General features: G+C 48.8%; 1 protein-coding gene across 1 annotated transcript; it reads left to right on the top strand.

Annotated features, from left to right (window-relative positions):
- Nucleotides 1–356: 356 nt before the first annotated feature.
- LOC306641991 (flavin-containing monooxygenase 5-like) lies at nucleotides 357–15,054 on the top strand (the record flags this gene model as incomplete). Its single annotated transcript, XM_079107311.1, is given in 12 exon segments — nucleotides 357–412; nucleotides 1,771–1,925; nucleotides 5,075–5,263; nucleotides 6,718–6,880; nucleotides 8,225–8,367; nucleotides 8,999–9,198; nucleotides 11,555–11,907; nucleotides 12,020–12,092; nucleotides 14,674–14,756; nucleotides 14,759–14,862; nucleotides 14,864–14,953; nucleotides 14,956–15,054. Coding segments are annotated over 11 exon segments (1,632 nt in total). The 5' UTR covers nucleotides 357–412; nucleotides 1,771–1,790.
- Between the last annotated feature and the right edge of the window lie 6,203 nt (nucleotides 15,055–21,257).

Raw genomic sequence — 21,257 nt, 5'->3', positions numbered from 1 at the left:
TTTCCTAACATAAGACTATCTAAACTGATAAAAATGTTTGTACTTGAGACTAGTGATTTAATAGCATTGCTTATTTCCCAAAATGTTCCTTAGGCTTTCCCTAGCCAGTGGAAACAATTTCCTGTGGGATGGCCTTTGTACTGCATTAATTCGCATCAACATGTACTGAACACCAGTTTGAACCACTGAATTGCAAACTCCACCAATTAGACATGGTCCCTTACATAAAAGGCTTGCGGCAATTTTTAAACCCAAATTGGAAGAGTCATGGGAAGGGCTTATACATTAGCTAATTCAGTAAGCTATAAAAGTCTTCATGTTGCTGTGGAATAGCTTTATTTTCAAGATAAGAGGAGAAATATTATCTGCTTTGAGAAGCTGAACCTTAACTTGAATTTCCTTCTTTCCAAAGGTTGGTCTCTTATCTTTTCCTTATATACTGTTTTGTGTGGGGCAATTTTTGGATAGTCACTAATTTATGTTATGTGATTATAATCATATGGCATAATGCCCAAGTACAGTAGCAAGTTAAAAAATGAGAAGTTTAGATTCACTCACTTCAATCATAGCTATGCTCTAGATATTAAACCTTGCTAGGTGCTTATTACTCCATTGACATAAGACAAGATTATAAAAGCATGTGGTAAATGTAATAAATAGAGATCCAGGCAGTCACTGGTCCTGGTTGTCAAGAAGGATAGCCTAAGCTTGCCTGAGAAGTCCAGGGAAGGCTTCGGCATAGGAGGTAGGCAGTGGGAAAGGAGGACCTTTCCTCAGGGGAAGCAGCATTGTGACAATTGGCATCTGCATGCAGAAAGGGCCTGTCTCACAGTCACCATGAGTGCTCAGCAAGACTGACCGACAGCTTGCAAGTGCCCTGCCCTGGCATCTTCATCTCTCCCTGCAGGACTCCCCATTAGACTGATCTTTTGGGGCACAGGACACTGCTATTTCCTCCTGTGGGAAGCACAGTCCTTAGTTCATAGTTCAGAATCAATAAGTGTTTGTTAAACAAACAAACAAGGGGTAAATGAATGCAGCCTCAGACTCAGAGATGCTAAGTAGTGATGCTTCCTAATAATTCTGAAATAGTTTTTAAAGACTCTCCAATTAGCTTTTTTAATGCCATTAAAGAAGAATATCAGTGTGTGGAATTTGCTTTTATTGGCTTTCGTGGGCCGCAGTTAGCAGTTACTGTTTCTCTGTTTACTGGCTTTACTTCCTCCCAGACTTCTGCAGAATGTCTCTGTCCCACCACTGGAAGCCCTCTGTCAAAGGTCACGACTGACCACAGCCCTGCACACGAGGGGCCCTGCAGTCCTTGTCTTACTGAGGCTCCTCTGAGCCTCCACGCCCACTGTATTTCACCTTGCTGCCTCATTCATGGTGTCTCCTTTGAACACCCCAGACGTGCAGAGACTCCACCTTTCCTGGCTCACATCTGGCCATTCCTATCTAATTGCCTTCCGCTCAGGCCTACGTGGTGCCCTCCAGCAGGCCAGGTATTGCTTCCCAGTGCCGTCTGCCCATAGCCACTGGGCACCAGGGCATTACTGCATTTATCAAAGAGCCTGGATTATATGTCTGTGTTTCCCTGTCTGACTACAAAGAAAACTGGGGGTGGGGAACAGGATTTGTGCTCAGCTCGTGTCTCTTAATCTCTCATAGTCCCTGAGAGGTAATCAATACTCTGGTGTTCACCATGTTAATGAGAATAATAAAACAGGGCAGCAAACTATAGATCTCTCTGTGACAAGATGGTTTGTTTAGTCTCTCATTGGGCTGCGGGCATGTCCAGGAAGAGGATCGCTGTGATTGGAGCTGGGATCAGCGGACTGGCTGCCATCAAGTGCTGCCTGGATGAAGATCTGGAGCCCACCTGCTTTGAAAGAAATGATGACATTGGAGGCCTGTGGAAGTTTCAAGTAAGCCTGGCTTTTATTTGATTTTAAGCATGTACCATCCTAAGTGGAGCATATAGCACATTGCATTTTAAGAACTGTTTAATGGCCCAAATCTCCTTGTTTGCCTTACTGATTGAAGAAACGTGGATACATGCCAGTTTCGGATCAGGCATGAAACGTACAGGATTCCTCTGGAGGTAGCTGACATTCCACGTGAACCTCACACGTGTTAGAACGGATGGTGGCTGGGGACTACTCTGACTGCTCAGATGATTCTGTGTCCAAGGTCGGGCGTCCCACAGATCTGGTGTCAGGATGGGATGGCCATTGCTGGGCCTCTATGTGCAGCTCGAAGCTCTCTCGTGTGGGTGCTCCTGTAGGTTATCCTTGGGACCCACCACGGAGCTGTGACATTCTCTAGGCTTTGGTGCCAGAGCAGCCTGGCCTGGGGCATCCGAGCTGGCGCTGGTAGAGTGGAGCTGGTTCTTAGGTGGCCCGTGTTCTCGAGGTACTTCCTTCGCCATCACTTCAGGGCCTTGGGCTGAGCCCAGGGGATCCCAGGGAGCCCCCGCCCACGGTCGTGGCTGGCACCCTGGCTGTGCAGCGAGGAGCTAATTTCCTTGTTGTTCTTGGCCCTGGCCTCCACTTAGGCCATGTGCCAAGAGTTGGAACAGGAGGCCTCTTCATCCCTAGGCACTGGCCCTGCCGGCAGAGTGATGGACATCGTGTCCCACAGGTGCCTCCCCTTGGGGCCCTGGAGTGGACAGTGTCTAGGGAGCACTCCTAGTTGCCCCATAACCCCTCCAACACCGTGCGGCCTCACTGGAATCTCTCCCTCTGCCACCGGTGGGCTTTTCTATGGATGGCTTCCGAATATTCTACATCATCCATTTGTTCCCTCTTTGATTCAACAGTACACTTATTTACTTATGAAACAAATATTCTTGAGTGCTTATGTTCTGGGCACTTTTACAGGTTCCAGGGAATGTATTAATCAATATAGATACAAAAACCCTCGCACTGAGCAGAGAGTCACTAGAGGTGCCGAGAGACGTGCGGAAGACCTGAAGGAGGATAAGGACGCAGTGCGCACCCAGGGAATAAGAAGCAGAAGTCATTAGGAGAGTGAAGATATCTAGCAAAGAAATTTAAGAGGGAAAAATTTAGTTTAGTGATAAATTTTTAGTATGATTTTTTTGATGCCCATATAAAGTAAATTCTCTAAATAACCATATGGGCGTTTACGGGAAGAAAGTTCAGAATTTTCAGACTCTGGTTTGTCTTCAGAACCTTGCATAGGGCCCACAAGAGTCACTGCTGGCCAATACCTGAGTCGTAACAATTTATGTCTGGGGCAGGTGAGCCCGTGTTGCAGAATAAAGCCCTGCTTCCTGAAAAACAAAAGATCCTAGCCCTAGGGAGCATATATTCTAATGGGAAGGTAGATAAAATAGGTTAGTACAGTTGACAATGGTAATAAGCATAGGGAAGAAATAAGGCCAGGACCCAGGAGACTTTGGAGAATGTAACTTAATGTTTCCTTAATATGAAACATGAAACATTTCTTGTTTTTTTTTCGAACCCAGGGCCTTGTGCATGCAAAGCAAGCACTTTACCGACTGAGCTATCTCCCCAGCCCTATTTCTTGGTTCTTTTAGCATAAATTATATGGTGTTGGTATTACTATTACTAAACTAGCTAAATTTATGTTAGAACTCAATAAGCATACTTTCCCATCACTTGATTTTCCTTTTTTACTGTCATTTTCCTCAAAGTTTGTGTCCATAAAACTTGTTTATATTATTGTCTAATGTAAGAATTTCATTTTACTTAAAAATCATAGAGATGTATAATGTATACCTTAAAGTGCATAAAATATGCTAATCTTAAATGTGCAGCTTGGTAACTGTTATAGATTTCTAAATTTATGCAAGCTCAGCTCAGGAAGAAGGACTATGTCCACCTCCAATGGTACTGTGGGTACCCTCCCAGTCGGTAGGTACCCGGCCAGTCCCTGCTCTGTCAGTTACTCAGTGAGACAAGTAAAATTCTTCAGCTATGAATATGGGTTTGTTTATTTCCCTTTTTAATTCTGTTAATTTTTACTCTGTGTACCATGTTACCAGGTTCATTCCCGCTGTGATATCTTCATGTCTTTCTGTGGAATGACCCTTGATGTTGTTGTGTGCTCCTCCTCACTGCCTCTCATTTTGCCAGGATATCTCACTTGCTGGCTGGTGATGCAGCCACCGCAGCTCCTCAAACTGGTGCCATGGTGGACAGTGTCCTTCAGTCCAGCTAGCATGAGGGAGGTGTTTGCTTCTTGCTTGAGGCCCTTCCTCACAGGACTATCTGGAGGGCTACATGTCCTGTGATAGGAACATATCGAGGTTAAATTCACCGTCTTGCATCTTTGTTTCAGACCTTCATAATCCATATTCCTCCTTGGCTTTCTTCTGGTTTTACTTCGGTACAATTCATTTGGTGCTTTCTTCGTGCCCTGGTCATTCAGACGTCCATTCTCTCACTCTTGTTAATGGTCATCCTGGAAATCGTAAAAGCACCCTTGACATTGCTTCCTACTTTGCTGGTACTTTTGCCACTTTCTGAGGAAAGCAAGGATCTTACGCCAGTTTGCCTCCCTGTTCCCCTTCCCGCCCTTGGGTCATCGTGGGTTTGACTTCCTGAATCTGAGATGAATCCCACGAGATTTTATCAGAAATGCTCATTTCGTTGGCCAGCAGTTCCTATGGCACTGCCCTGAGGCTTCAGGCTTCCCGTCCCATTCAGCCCAGGAACTTCCTGCACATTGTCCGTGAGGCCAAATTGCTGGCCACAGATCCTCAGCTTTCCCTTATCTGGAGATGTGTATTCCACTTTCTTTTCTGAAGGATATTTTCGCTGGGCTTACACATGAAAGCGAGCCTCTCATTTTAGCATTTTAAAGACGCGGTTCTCCTGTTTCTGACTTCCATCATTCCTGCAGAGAGGCCGCGCTGAGTCTTATGTTGATTCAGTGTAACTTTCTGCTCCAGCAGGAAGAGAGTTGGAGAGAAAATACAGAGAAAAAAAAGGCAGTGTACCACTTATTATATATGAGACTACTTTTCTTCAAGATAGTTTATTTTGTCTTATAAATTTTATTATATCAAGAGAGATTTCTCCTGTAGAAAAACCCTTCAGAGAAAATGCCGAGTATCTACAAATCTGTGACCATCAACACTTCCAAGGAGATGATGTGCTTCAGTGACTTCCCCATACCGGACCACTTTCCCAACTACATGCACAACTCCAAACTCATGGAATACTTCAGGATGTATGCCAACCACTTTGGCCTCCTGAAATACATTCGCTTCAAAGTACGTACTTAATGCAGCGCTGCGTAGTGTGTGTGTGTGTGTGCGTGTGTGTGTGTGTGCCCACACTCACTCACACCTGCTGTGCAGCTAAACCTCACGTCTTTTGGTATGACCAGAGGACACTCTCCCCTGGACAGTCACGGCTCTTCATGAAACGGGTTTCAGCCTTTCACTTGGATGTGAGGTTGGACGTCTCTACCATCAGAGCCTGTTCTGGTGACTCTCCAGCATGGCATGGTCATGGTCCTCTCTTTTAGTCTGAAATTGAACGTGTGTAAGAATGTGAAGTGATCGCAGTAGTGACTGATAAGGCACATCCCTGTAGAGTGGGACTCAGGTTTTCAGTGTCACACAAGGAAGGTGTTCTTCAGGTCCAGTGAGTCTCCACCACCCAGGAGCAGACCCTGTGCTCCGGTGCAGCCTGGTTGCTGGTTCCTCTTTGAAACCCTGAGCCACAGCCTGGGGTGAGAGCAGACCTGTTGGAGCACAGGCCTGTGGAGGAGGCCAGGCCTGGAGGAGCACAAGCCTGTGGGGAACACAGGCCTAGAGGAGGCTAGGTCTGGGGGGAGCACAGACCTGGGACAAGAACAGACTTGCAGGGAGCACAGGTCTGGAAGCAGGAGAGGCCTGGGAGAACAGACCTGGGGGGGAGCACAGGCTTGGGAGGAGCACAGCCCTGGAGGAGCATAGGCCTAAGGGAGGACAGATTTGGAGGACAGGCCTGGAGGAGCACAGATCTGGGGCAAGAACAGACCTGGGGGAGCAAGGCCTGGAAGCAGGAGAGACCTGGGGGGAAGAACAGCCCTGGGAGGAGAACAGACTTGGGGAGGAGGCCAAGGCTGGAGGAGCACAGGCCTGGGAAGGACAGATCTGGAGGAAGCCAGGCCTGGAGGAGCACAAGCCTTGGGAGAGCACAGGCCTGGGGGAGGATAGGTCTGGGGGGAGCAAAGGTCTGGGGCAAGGACAGACCTGTGGGGAGCACAGGCCTGGAAGCAGGAGAGGCCTGGGAGGAGAACAGCCCTGGGGGGAGCACAGGCCTGGAGGAGCACAAGCCTGGGGGGAGCACAGGCCTGGGGAGGAGGACAGATCTGGAGGAGGACAGGTCTGGAGGAGCACAAGCTGGGTGAGCACAGACTTGGAGGGAGCATAGGCCTGGGGCAAGAACAGGCCAGGGGAGCACAGGCCTGCACTGAAGACGAACAGCTGGCCCCCTCCTGGAAGAGGAACCGCTGCGGCCCCATCACCCTGCCTCCATCCACAGAGCAGCCTCCACTGTTGGAAAACAGGGTTTTGAGGAATATGAATAATGTCTTGAAAATGTGCTGCAGAAACAAGAAGAGGGGCCGAGGGGGAGCGTTGGGGCAGGAGTGCGGCAGGTGCGCCTGCGCGGCAACTGTTCAGAGTTGGGGCTGGGGCGGGGCCTGAGTGACAGTCGCCCTGTACCTTGTTCTCAGACCAGAGTGCGCAGCGTGAGCAAGCGCCCCGACTTCCCGACCAGCGGACAGTGGGATGTGGTGGTGGAGGCCGAGGGCCAGCGGGAGTCGCTGCTCTTCCACGGGGTCCTGGTCTGCAGCGGGCACCACACGGACCCCCACCTGCCGCTGCAGTCCTTCCCAGGTGCGTGCCTGATCAACAAGGGAGCAGCACCATGGGGCCTGCGTTTGGTTAGGTTCCCGTGAGCTCCTGAGACAGGAAAGGGCAAGACAGCAACTCCTGCCTTTACCGACTATGGTTTCACACAGCTCCGGAGTTGAGCTGACAGAAGCACGCATTTAAGTGGTCTCAGTGTCGTGTATATTTATTTGATTTCACTCTAAGATAAAGCGAGATTGATTTTTTAAAAAGGGATAATTGGCAAGCAAAGCAAGCAAAGAGCTGTCCAATCCACAGACTTGGAAATCTCTGGGAATGGAGAAACCTTCACCAACATTCTCCTCATGGATTTTCATGGGGAGCAAAACCCAGTGAGCTTCTGCCTGATCCCTCCCCACCTGCATGAGCTGGTGTCTCCCCAGGACCCTCTCCCGCTCCCTGTAGCCTCCCTCACTCCTTCCTGCCCAGCGCCCTCCATTCCTACCCACTGGATCAGGACCCAACCAGGAAACATCTGCTACCTCAGTGCCTTTCCAAGTTTCTGGAGAAACTCTTTGAGAACTGAGGCAAAGTAAACAGAAGAGTCTTAGATGGCATTTGAGGACTTAAACTTGGATTTTGGTTGTTCAACTGATAAATACCAAACCCCATTGTGTCTCCACACAAACATTTGCAGAGTAAAAGTACTTGACTTTCTGAATGCTAAATGCAACCTGTTCTGGAAATCCTCCACAATCGTGGCATAATTGTGGGTTACCAGCCTCCTTTGTCTTGTTCCTGGCTGAGAAACACTCCCCGGAGACACACGGGGGACATGCGTGTTCAGAGAAGCTCAGGGGAGTGGCGCAATGTAAGCAGAGGGGACAGTGCCTGGGAATGCCGCAGGGAGTGGGGGCCGCCAGGAAACCCTCGGCACAGCTGGCGCCACGTGGGAGCATTAGGCACTTGGGACAGAGGAGACTCCAATGAAGAAAGGGCCTCTGCCCCCTGTGAGAGCGGACAATGAGGCCATGGCTTCGTCATCTGGCTTAAAGTAACAGTGGAAAAAAACCAGACCACAGTGCAATTGGAAACTTTCATTTGGGGTAGATTCAAGATAAATAGATTTGCTATTTAGTAAAGTCTGCATAATATTATTAGTTTAAATTTAGAACCCACAGGTTCTATGCCTAAGGTTACTCCTTTTTCCTGAGCAATGTGAAATTTTTTAAAAAACGCATTTTTAGGACAAAGGGTGGTACGCAATTGACTGACCCAGACTCCATCTGTCCGAATGATCTCCGATTGTTCATGACCAAAGTTCCTCTGTGTGCCAGGCAGTGTGTGGAATTCCTCCTCACCCTGACACATTCTCTCCTTCCACCACAGGCATCGAGAAGTTCACAGGCTGTTACTTCCATAGTCGGGAATATAAAAGTCCTGAGGACTTCTCAGGAAAGAGGATCATCGTGGTTGGCATCGGGAATTCTGGAGTGGACATCGCTGTGGAGCTCAGTCGGGTTGCAAAGCAGGTGTGTTTGCTTTCGACAGCTTTACTAATAGAAACCCGCTTGTTTTGGGGTGGCATCCAGGAGGCAGGCTGGTTTGTGAAGGGCCAACACAGACAGGGAATCCACGGCCCTGGCCTCAACACGTTCCAATTCATGCAGAGCGAGGGTGGGTGCAGAACGAACCCCCTCGTCCACAACGGGAAACATGCAGGCGAGCTACTGATGACCTGATGCAGCAAGAGGTGGGGCGACTCATCTGACGGAGGCTGGTCCTGCAACAGGTTTCAAACAGCAGTAGGGACTAGGACTGGGAAGTCTGTCCTGGGTCAGCAGGTTTGGGCGGTGGATTAACAGAGTAGAACTGGTGACAGTGGTAAATAAATGATTGCCCTCAACTAAGAGCATCAGTGGGGAAAGACAGAAGGAAACGGCAACTGCTGCGTGTTCCACTTGGTATAAAACAAGTTACCCAAGAGCTTCATTTATGTGTGATTATTCAGCATTCTTTTCTGTTGGACCACTGCACAGGGCTTCCCCTCCTCACCTCAGTCACCAAAGCTTGTAGAAGCGGGCGATGGGCAAGGCAGTACTAAAATCATGTCCTGCACGTGTCTGTCGCCCTCTGTGGCTCGCCCTCTGCCTCCCTCCTCAGGTATTCCTCAGCACTAGACGTGGGTCGTGGATTTTGCACCGCGTCTGGGATAACGGATACCCTATGGACAGCTCATTCTTCACTCGATTCAATAGTGTTCTCCAGAAGATATTAACTACAGCATCAATAAATAACTACCTGGAGAAGACACTGAACTCAAGATTCAACCATGCTCACTACGGCCTGCAGCCACAACACAGGTGACAACCCCAGGACTTAGGCACGGAAACACAAGTGGGTATGAAAGGAAAGTTGCTTCAGAGACAACTGCAGTTCTGGCCATTAACATGCACTTGGTCAATTAATCTTACTGTTCATTAATCTCACTTATAATGCAAATAGAGTACATAAACGTGAGTTAGCTTATTTTAAATTTTTTATTGGAGCATTACAATTATACACAGCAATGGGATTCACTGGTACATATTTGTACATGTGCACCATAGGACAGCAGAGTTTGGTTAATTCCATTTCCCAGGGCCTCCCCTGAGAGTTGTTTCTTGACAACACTTACACACTCTCATTCATTCAGCAGTGCTTAAAATTTGGTTGCTAAGTACCAAGCACACACACATGCCCTTCCTCTCTTTGGGTGAGTTTAGAGGAGGCAGAAAGACGTGACAGGAGCAGGTTAGAGCAAGACACCCCGAAGAGTGCTGTGATGGACACCAGGCAGGGTGCACTGAGGCCCAACAGGACATGGTCAGTGTGGCGGAGGTCAGGTGGAAAGGTCAGCAAAGTGCATGTGCAACTTCCACCTGGAGCAGGAGCTGTCTGAGGTCCCTCTGCAGTAAGCATACTCCTGTGACTGCACTCGATCTTCAGAAATCATGACTTCCAGTGAGAAGGAGAAAGAGAAGTGAGACCAATACTAGGCTGAGTTCAGAAAAAAAAAAGCAGAAAGAAAAAAATATTTTAAAGATGAAAGTTCCCCAGAATTCACGTACTGGAAATCCCCAGTGGCATGAAAGGGTGTTTGGAGGCGGGGCATGTGGGGGGTCATCAGGACCAGGTGACGTCATGAGGCTGAGGCCCCTGATGACTCCGTGGCTGTACAAGGGGAGGAACGGACACCTAGGTTAGCATGCGTGCTCTGTCTCGGCACGCTGCCCAGAGCCAGCGTGGCACTCTAGTGTCCCTCTCCACATGCAGTTCCTTGATGTTGAATCCAGAACCGTGAGCTGATAAATAAACCCTATTTCTTTATAAATTATTCAGTCTGATATTGTTATAACAATGGAAAAGAGACTAAGAAATATGTCATTTTCCTTATATGAGTAATGAACTGTCTCTAAAGGTAACTCTGAAACACAAAGTCCTCAAGCATTCAGCAAATGAGACAAAGGCATTTATTGCCTCATTCATTAAAAATACCTACGATATTCTACTATGCTGTGGCGCAGAACAGAATCGCAACAACAGATCTTTCCTGGAAAGTTCTTCAAGCCAAACGTGGCTCCACTCGTTCTCTTCGTCAGTCACGGGTGGCTTCATGACAGGAACGGGTTCTTGGAAACTCATCTTTAGGCGACTCTGCCCTTGTACACACATCATAAAGGGCATTACAGAACGCCAGATGGCGTCCATCAGCACAGTGGACAGACGAGCAAGCAGGTCGTGTGTCGTGACCGACGGTGCAGGAGGCAGGTGGACACCCGCACCCCCACACACCCACGGGGACGTGCTGCAGTATGATGGCCCGAGGTCGCCAGGGGCAGGGTTTTCCCCACCTTAATCTCGTAGGAGGACTGCGGGGAGCCTCCCCTGCTGACCAGACGGTTGGGTGTGCTGCACGACGGCCTTGGCCGTCCCACCTGATCTCTGCTCAGTTCATTCTCTGCCTCTTATTCTCAGCCCACACTCCACCGTCCGTCACAGACTGTCCTGGTGTTAACCACGTAGCCCTCTCTTCCCCAGCAGGAGGCTGCCTAGACAGGGTGCTGGGCACGGTGGTTCCCCTCCAAGACAGTAGATGGAGGTCTGTGGAATGGAGCTCCAGGAGGGCCACGGTTGCCCCAGGAGAACAGCCACACGCAGCAAACCCGCATCTCGGCCCTCCCGCTCTCTCTTCCTCTTGAAGCAGGGATCCTTGGGGTAGTTACTTAAACAGTTCAGCCATTAACCACGCACTGCGTCAGGTAGCATCACAGTCTGTTCTGTTCCAAATGTTCTCCACCTCTGACTTGGAGATCGACCCGCCTACAAATGATCATTTGGCGGAGATGGAGGTGAGGGAAGACTAATAACAGTCTAAGACTTGTGCTTCAGTGGGAGTCGCAGTCAAACATCATCTTCCTCAATCCCAAAACGTGTGAATAACTTAATACTAAAGCAAACACAAACACCTGGCACAGACTGCAAGATATAAATGTTTCCAAGGTGAAATGCATAAGGAAACTTAGAATGGACATGACCACACTTAGACACAAAACTCTCACCTCTGCTGTTGGGAGCAGGCAGTAGGACCAGCACAGGGTTGGGGGCTTCGGCCCCTTCCCAGACACATTCTCTCCTTCTGTTCATTTGCTCACTTGGGACTTCTGTTTCCGCGTGCAGACCTCTAAGCCAGCACCCGACCGTCAGCGATGACCTGCCAAACCACATCATTTCTGGCAGGGTGCAGGTGAAGCCCAACGTGCAGCAATTCACGGAAACAGATGCCATCTTTGAGGACGGCACCGTGGAGGCCAACATTGACGTTGTCGTCTTCGCTACAGGATACAGCTTTTCTTTCCCTTTCCTGGATGGTCTGATAGAAGTCGCTGATAATGAGGTGTCCCTATACAAGCTGATGTTCCCTCCCAACTTGGAGAAGCCCACGCTGGCCGTCATCGGCCTTGTCCAGCCCCTGGGCATCGTGTTGCCCATCGCAGAGCTGCAGTCTCGCTGGGCTGCCCGGGTGTTCAAAGGTGCGAGAGGAGAGGCCCATGGGGCCTGGCAGTTCACCCTGCAAGCCCTGGCTTCTCTTGGCACTGGCTCTCTTCCTAGAGATCCTGACAGATTCTGCATTTTGTCTTCTAGGGCTGAACAAATTACCCTCTGCAAAGAAGATGATGGCAGACATTGTCCAGAGGAAAAGGGCGATGGAGAGAAGGTACATACAGTGAAACCTGAGTTGGAGACAAAGCTCAACCCTCTACTTCCATTGGTGGTGGGGTCTGTACACTGCAGCCCTCCTCAGCCTGTCCCAGTGTTAGCAGCTAGCCACAGCAGGGACACCAAAGGTGTCAACTCCAAGGGTCACAGCTGGCAAAGCTGGATTCTTCGCCACTACTCTAGAGTGGCATGTGGCACTCAGTATGTCAGGGACACAACAGACTTCAGCAGTGCACCTCCAACTTCGTCCTGGGTTCTTGCCTCACAAGTCCAAAGTATGACATTCACAGGACAACAGAAGACAGGTGTGAAAGGAGTAGGGTTTATTCAAGTGTGAACAGAAACACAAACTTCTAACAGCAGGAAGACGCTCAAAGGGCTGCCAGTGGAGTGTGCTAGTCTAAGGCTTATACAGCATCTGGTCAAGGTTACTGGTCCAAATTCAGGCTACGCAGGGTTTGGAAAAGCACCATGCTATTGGTTAACACTTGAGTCTGACCTTGCATTCAAGTCTGTTTTTCCCACTGCTTGTGGGGAAGCAGGAGGTTGAGGCTGTTGGATTTTGGATGCTAGGGGGTTCCTGCTGTGCAGAGCAGATCTGCCCTGGGCCTGGGCTGGCTGCCTGAACGTGCAGGTCAGCAGGCCCTGGCTCATCTCAGCTCTAGCTTGGGTCACCTCCAGCCCTGCCCACCTCCAGCCCACCTCTGGTGGGTTCTGTGGGGCTGTGCCTGTGCGCACTGCTGTGCTCCAGCCTGCCTAGGCCCCTGCCGCACAGCTCTGGGACAAAGACTTAGCTTGGGAAGCATCAGGAACAGCTCGCTGGACCTCTGTGGGACGTACAGCTCCTCTCACTGGGACGCGTCCCTCCATTTCCTACAGTACATTGCCGCGCAGCATAAGAACATCCCACTCCATTCTGCAGTAAATGCCTTTATTTGTTCTCTTTACATCACAGTGAATTACAATTATCCCTCCCCCTCAGCCTCAGTGGGAACTGGTGTTTCTGGCAAAATCTCTCTGTAACCCAGGAGGCTCCTGTGACGGCGCGGGGGTCTGGGGTCTACCCCGCGTGGCTCTGCTTGCCGACATCTCACAGCCTGAGTCTGAACTACACTTAGAGACTGGAGGCTTCGGCTGCTCTATCTCCAGTAGGGTGCAGGAATCTTTGCTGAGGGTGGGTTCTGGTGGAGGGAGCTTGGGGTCCAGTTTCCCAGGACCCCCACGCAGCTTCCCTGTGAAGCCTCACTTTGGGTTCATGGACTTCCATCCTGGACTTCCACACATTGAAATCCCTCCTTCTCCTCCTTTGCTGCCTTCAAAGACTTGCATCTTATTCTCCTCCATGAGCCAAGATTTGAAGGAAATAAGCTGAAAGGGGACCCTTGCATATCAGGCCTTTCTTGGTCATGTGACAAAACTGTCTGCAATGAGGGAACAGAAGGCTTGTGTGCTTTCTCACATAGGGAAGGAAAGGAAGATGGAAAACACACAAATCAGGAACAACCAATTTCCTTGCTACATTTTTTTTTTCAGGATTCTAAAGACTGTGTGTGTGTGTGTGTGTGTGTGTGGTGTGTGTGTGTGGTGTCCCCATAAAAGAAATGGAATTTATTCAAAGTAACACACACAGAGAGACACATACAAATACACACGTACACTACAGTTTTACAAATTTTCCAACACAGATAAAACTGTTCATGAAACTGTTGACAAATTTGGGAGGAGTGAAAAGTGTCTAATTCACTCATTAAAACCCCATCCTGTACCTCCCATGGCAGGCCTGTTGCTAAGTTTTTCCAATTTGCTTATGCAAAGGGCAAAAGGAGACCATAGGAAATGGCGGCTCTGCTGTTTCTTCTGGGCACGTACCTGAGACAGCCTTCCGAATGCAGGAGACAGGGCTGCAAACTCCACGTGCGGGGAGGTCCCACCGCATGGGAAGTTCTCAGCTCAGACAGCAGAGGTGCTGGCTCCCACGTCTCTATGGTCACACCAGAAAAATATGCTGCCCTTGCCTCCGATGTACAGCCAGTGTGCACCGGGCTCCTGCTAGCCCATAAAACACGTTTTTGTGCAAAGGAGACAGTAGAACTCCATCCTCAAGACACATTATTTCCAAATGCTGGCAGTAAAACTGCCATAGTAGACATTAGATCCACAAGATCCACGCTATGAACAGGGCATCGGGGGCTGTGCAGCCCCTGTACAAGCATTGTGCTGAGCATGCTCAGAGCTGAAGCTCTGGGCAAGGGAGAGCTTCCCTAGTGCTGCCTCCCAGCAGTTCCACAGACACTTCCTGCAGAGGAGAGCGTGCACCTGCAGGGCAGGGATCACGGTGAGCCCAATCTGCAGTTCAGACAACCCGGTACAACCTCAAGTGAAGGGCGGGGAGCACAGACACATGGATTCTGTGTCTACACTGAGCAGTATAAGGTCTGCTGCCACAGCTTTCTAGCTCTGTTTCTGCATCTTAGAGTGCATAGAAGTACTTGAACTTCTTTGGCTCTGGGATGATGTGACTCTGTCCCCTGCCTGCTCCCTGAGGCTGCCAGTCCTCACCCTCTTCCCTTGTGTTTCAGGTATGTGAAGACAGTCCGCCACACAATCCAAGTGGACCACATAGAGTACATGGATGAGATCGCCTCTCTGGCCGGGGTGAAGCCCACCTGCTGCTCCTCTTTCTCTCGGACCCAAAGCTGGCCATGGAGGTTTTCTTTGGCCCCTGCACTCCATACCAGTTCCGCCTTCAGGGGCCAGGGAAATGGGACGGGGGCCCGGAGAGCCATTCTGACCCAGAGAGAGCGCATCCTCAAGCCCCTGAGGACTGGTGTCACCAGCAGGGACAGCCGCTCGTCCCCGGAGGGCTCTCCTGGATAAGGATGGCAGCGTTAGGCCTGGCACTTCTGGCTGCTGGCTTAACATACTTTAGACATATTAAGCACAGCAAACAAAAGAGCTAAATGAAACTTGAGCAGGGAAAAGTATGGTTTCTACTCATCCTGGACCTTTACAAAGTTCTTGTTACCAATAACATATGTTGAATTTATTTAGCACTACCATACTGCTATGGAAAATGTTCAGACGTACTTTACAAGTAGATAAATTCCTTTAGGTATACAACTTAAGTAGGGTATACACCTACTTCTATATGATATTATGAATGCGCAAGAAAATCTCACATTAAAAAGAAAACTGTTTAAACCTTAGGAATATTCTGCAACACAAAGTGTGCCCAATTGTTCTCACAACACTAGATCATCTTTATAGGAATCTATAAATAAATTTTGATTTCCACTGATTATATTGTCTACATTTTCCTTTCTTCTTTCCAAGTAAGTCTATGAAATTCTCTTTATGCATAAAAGCTTCAGTTTACAGTATAGAATTTAAAAGACCAATTAAAATATTTTATGTCTCACACAAATGACTAATGGAATACTTGAAGAAAAAATGTTCAACAGCCCTAGCAATCAGGGCAATGCAAATCAAAACTGCGCTGAGATCTCCTCTCACTCCAGTCAGAACGGCAGTCGCCAAGAATACAAATAATAATAAATGCTGGCCAGGACGCGGGGAAAGAGGTGGACTCATACATCGTTAGTGGGAAAGGAAAATCAGAACAACCACTTTGGAAAGCAGTGTGGAGATTCCTCAAAAAACATGGAATGGAGCTGCCATAGACGACCCAGCTATCCCACTCCTTTGTACTTATACAGAGGACTAAATCATCATACTATAGCAATACGCCCACTCAACATTTATAGCAGCACAAATCACCATAGCCAAGATGATGCACCAGCCCAGATGCCCATCAACAGATGAATAAAAATATTGTATATATACACAATGGAGTTTTACTCAGCCAGAAAGAAGAATGAAATGATGACATTTGCCAGCAAATGGATGGAAATGGAGAACATCATGCTGAGTGAAATAAGCCAGACTCAAAGTCGGGAGTCAAATGTTCTCTCTCCTATGTGAGAACTTGAGCAAAGCAAGGGGAACAAGGGACACCGGCGATGTCATATGAATGCAGGGGAGATCAACAGGGAAGAAGGGGGAAGTGGAGGGGAAGGAAGAGGCACGGGAAAAGGGAGCGAATAGAGAATGAATTTGACAAATCACACGAGGTGCACATACAAACTACCACAGTGGATTCCACCTCTATGTATATGGGTAAAACACCAATTAAAATAACAAATGGTGCAAGGGAGACCAGTAGAGTAGAAGAGGAGGAAGAGGGGGAGCGAGAGGGGACAGAAAAGGAGATCAAATTCCACGCAGGTGTGATTGTTTCAGAATGAACACAACTAGTATGTACAACCACAATGCACGGATAAAAGAAAAATTAAAAATATTTTGTTTCAGTTTATTAGAAACAGAAGAAAATGCGTTTCTTTTAAATTGTTTGCAAACAGTTGTTTTGAAAGAAACAAAGAAGTGCCCAGGTTTCAGAGCTGTGAGCCGTCTGCTCTACGCCTTGCGCGTTCAGAAACGCGGGTGCCCCGTGCCTAAGGAAGGAGGGCGGCTTGCGCGCGGTAGGCTCTTCCTATGGCACGGTAGCTGCCGCCCTGGTGGCATGTGGGGCAGCCATAGGGTCTCTGCCCCAAGTGCCTTCTCCCTCCACTGACTCGGTGGGACCCGGCTCTGCTGTTGTTGCTGCGTGTTCTCCTGGCCACCCGGTCAGAGCCCAGCCACCGTGGAGTGAGAGTGTGAAGACCAAGGCCAAGGGACGTGCGCTGGTAAGAACCTCGAGGAATGCCCCTAAAACACCATGAAGCCATCAAACACAGTAAAGCCTCTTAAAGGTTAAGCTGAAGAGCACTGCGCTCAGAGAATGAATCGCCACACCTCCTTCCCCATGACTCCGTGGCATGCAGACATCTCTAACCACATGACAATGACCACCCTGGGGGCACCATCACCGGCACCTGACAGAGATCATGGACAGCTGGCCACAAGGACGGCTCTGAGAGCCTGGGGCATATGGCCTCCTAGGGAAAGAGGGGACCTCGGGGAGGGTGAGGTTTGCCTGGGTTTTCCGGGGGGGTCAGTGTAGACATAAGTTCTCATAAGGCAGAAGGGCGCAGGAGAGTCAGAGATGTGACTGAGGAATCAGAGGGCAAGAGGCCATTGTGACCTCCCCAGGAAGTGTGGCCTGGTGGGACCAAGAAATGCAAGCTGCCTGTTGGTGCTGGGAAAGCGAGGGACAAAACCCATTCCCCGCCCCCCCGCACTGGAAACTCCAGAAGATCCGGCACCCCCAGGCCCTCCCAAAGGACCCGCTTGCCACCTGGACCCTCCAGAAGAATCAAGTTTCCAGAAGGATTGAGCTCCCTACTGAATAAGGAAAACAAAGGGCTCTTTAGTATAACTGGGGGGTGTGTGTTCACATCAGTTCTCTCAAAAGTAAGACAGGGAGTGTCCTTATACAGGAGTGCCTGATGACCATCACCCAGGTTCTGCCAGAGCCACAAGTCGTGTTCTACGTCAGCTCAAACCCTGCTCCTCTTCCTAGTCTCCTAGAGGCGAGCTCAATGTGTTTTTCACTGGTATCATTTAAGCACCACTATTTATCCCTCTGAAAGATGTAATGGGACACATGGAAGCTCTACCAGCCTTTCCAAGAGAGCCCTTGCCGGGAGCCTGCTGTGTCATTAACACGACGAAAATACATTTGTGTTCTTTCCTCAATGTCAGAATTTACTGAATAACAAATTCACAGGCTACACCACTTTCATTGGTGAAATAATAATATTATTATTAATATAATATTATATTAATAATATATAATAATAATATTTCTAATATCTGTAACATTCAAGTCACAGATACTTTACACTATGATTTATAAGTAGGTCACAGAAAGACTAAGAAAGGGTTAAAGTGGCCACAGGGTTACAGGATGCTGAGCCGGGAGTACAGGCAGAGATATGAAAGCAAAGAGTCAGAGTCACCGCAGGTGGTCAGGTAAGGACTTTAACCAGACAGTTCCACAAGCTGGATGGATGGACAGCAGTTTCAGTTTAGGTGTTTGCTGCAGGCATCAGCTCGGAAGTGGCCTTGTGTGGTTATCACAGGCAGGGGAAACCATGCTTTGCTGACTCTCAGTGAGGGCAGGTGATTGGAGGTTTGTCTTGGATTTTCCTGGATGAGGCTCATGATGTGTGACCAGGCGATGGGGTCAAGGGACCACCACATCCAGTCTTGGCTCACTCCCCTTTTAAGGGGTCTTGAGTGAAGGATTCTCATCTGGTGGGCTTGCCAATTTCCCATGTCTGGTATTTTCAATGATTTGGTGTGTCCATATGTCCAGGTACACCTTGATTCTGTCTGGTAAGTTGGCACATGTAAGTCATTCATCATTCTGTGCCTTATGGTTGTGATGGTCGGATGATGGTTGTCTACCTTTACAAATGAGGTGTGGAGCCAGCCCACCTTGGAGCTCATGCTGACAATGCAGGAGCTCATGGCAAACCGCTGCTTTACCCTGGAGAGACTCAGGTGCAGGCACAGCCCGCTCTCCACAGCTCCCCATGGCACATCGAAGGGGTCCCTCTACCAAACAGGCAACACTAGTGAAAAGACTCTTCTACAAAAATCAGACCGTGTTAGGTACCTAGCTACAGCACACGAGGACGCTTGAGACAATGTGAACTAGAGCATGTGTGTCTTCCTGACACTCTGCTAATGTGTCCTGAGTCTTAAGTGGCCTCCACTCCCAAGTCAGTGGCATGCAGTCCCCACCTTAAGCCTGAGTAAGCCGCCCGTCTTTAATTCACCCGTCTTCACGGTTCCCAGGGGCTGGCTAATGATACTGGGCGCTCTTGTGCTACCTGCCCGTAGAAAGCATAGCCTCGCTGTCTGGTCCGCTGTTGTCTTAGCACGGTCCCTGCCCTACGCGTGCCTCATCCCACTCCACGGGCCTCGACTACCCTCACACGTGAGACGCCCAAACCACTAGAGGCCACACAGACAGACTTGAAAACCAGAACTTCTCTTCTCCTGGGGCCCTTCGACAGCCCCCGTAGAGGGACCCGACTGTGCGCCACTGCAGCGCCCCTCGCCAGCCTCCGTGGCTGCAGCGGCCACGGCCCCTTTCCCCTAACTGCAGTGAGGCACCTCTTCAAGCAGGAAATGAAGTCAAGCCCTCGTCCCAGAGCTGTGGATCAGTGGCCCAGGCAGGCTGAAGCGTGGGTGGCAAGCATGGGCCTCAGCGGTGCAAAGCCAGTCTGACCAGAGTGGGCTGAGGCTGGCGAGAGTGGGCAGTTCCCCGCTACTGTGTCTCCTCCAGCCCCAGCCCCCCAACTCCTTCCATCGTCATGAGTCACGAACTGGAAAGAAACTGGAGGTGAGCCGCTGGTCTATCGCAACACGGGAGGGCCTCACACCAAGGGTGGAGAACACCTGGACTTTGCCAGCTGTTACTCGAACCTCTGAGCTGACGGGCTTTGCCTGCTGGGATCAGCTAGCCTACTAGGGGTGGGGGTGTAGGGCTAGCCGTTTGCACAGGCTTCACTTTTTTCATCTCAAATTCTGGTTTCATGAGCAAGTGGTAGTTTTGTGAAAGATTAATCTCCTGTTTTAAAAAAAAAAAAAAAAAACTGTGATCCAGTGGCTGTAATTAGAAGAAAAGTGTAGGTTAGTTTATAAAAATCAAGCTTTAATGCCAAAATCTAATTAACTCTTTAAAGCAACAAGTGTTTCTTTAAATATTAATCTGCTTTTTTAAATTTTTATTTATTTTTTCTAATTAGTTGCACATGACAGTAGAAGGCATTTATACATCTTGATACGATACATAAATGGAGGGTAGTCTCATTTTTCTGATGTTCATGTTGCAGGATCACATGGGTCATGCAGTCACACATGCACACGAGGTAATGATATCTGTTTCACTCCACTATCATTCCTTCCCCACGCCCCTTCCTCCCTTCCTCTCCTCCACCTAATATAAACTAACCCTATTCCTAGCCCCTGCTAAGGAAGAATAATTGTGAATTAGTTTCCACATTAATCTGCTCTTAATAAATACTGGCAAGAGGTTCTGATTTTTTTTCATTTTGGTGCTGGAGGTTGAACTCAGGGGTTCTGCCGCTGAGCTGTGTCCCCAGCCCTTTTGCTTCTTTTTGTAGAGATAGGATCTCACGACGTTGCTTAGGGTCAAGTTGCTGGCTGGCTTTGAGCTTGTGATCCTTGCCTCACCCTCCGAGCCACTGGGATTACAGATGAGTGTCCCTATGCCCAGCCAAGAGCTTTTGATTTTAAATCCAAGAATTATTTCTAATTTTTCCACCATCTTCTGAGCCACAGCCCTTTTCTGCCTCAGCTGCCACTTCTCTCTCTTGGTGACGCTCCCTGGGTTCTATCAGCTCCTCTGAGTGTCCCCACCTGGGTCCTTGGAGTCTGGCAGTGTTGCTATCTGTTTAAAGCCTGGATGTCTTGATTCTGTGCTCCTGACTTCTGGTGTATTTATGTGGTTCTGTCCAGACAGTTTCACATGCTTTACTATTTCCCAGAGTCGTTCACCCTTTTAAAAACATAGACAACAGTTTTAAAAAAAATTGAACAAAAATGTAGAGGCAGTTGGTGAAAAAATAATTTATAATTCTACATCTGTAAGTAAAGAAGTGAGTTGAGTTTAAAAATAAAAATGCTAAGATTCATTGTTTTATATGAATTCATAGCAAGGTTCTTTTTCTTTTCCAGCCAGATTTTCTAACCATCACCCCATGCTGAAGAAAGCTCACAGTGATACGTGTAATACATTTTTCTCTGGAATTAACAGTGGGACCTAAATTTAGCACAGCAATTATGAAGCTTTTTAACATCTGGCATAGCCATACTGTAGGGCGATAAAGAGTGGTGGTTCTAGAATCAACGTGCTTTGAAGAAAGAAAGAACAACCACTTTGTGAGAAAAAGCCCAGACTTGGAGATGGGCAGGAAACAGGTCTGAGTCCTGGCTGGGCCCGTGCGTGGGTCTCTGCAGGCAGCTCTGGGCCGTCTCCTGCCCTGGGCTTGGAATGGGGATCTGCGAACTCCCCAGCATGTCATTTCTGGGCTCTCATAATCCCAACAGTTCTGTAACTTTCACTGAGTACCTTTATGTCTTGAAATGTTTTCATAGCAGCTTGCTTACCTTTTAATCACTGTTTCAGTTA

The sequence above is a fragment of the Sciurus vulgaris genome, assembly GCF_902686455.1.
Source record: "Sciurus vulgaris genome assembly, chromosome: 12".
In the NCBI taxonomy this organism is placed as follows: domain Eukaryota; kingdom Metazoa; phylum Chordata; class Mammalia; order Rodentia; family Sciuridae; genus Sciurus; species Sciurus vulgaris.
Note: the sequence above shows the minus strand (reverse complement) of the source record. Positions and strands in the feature narration are given on the sequence as shown.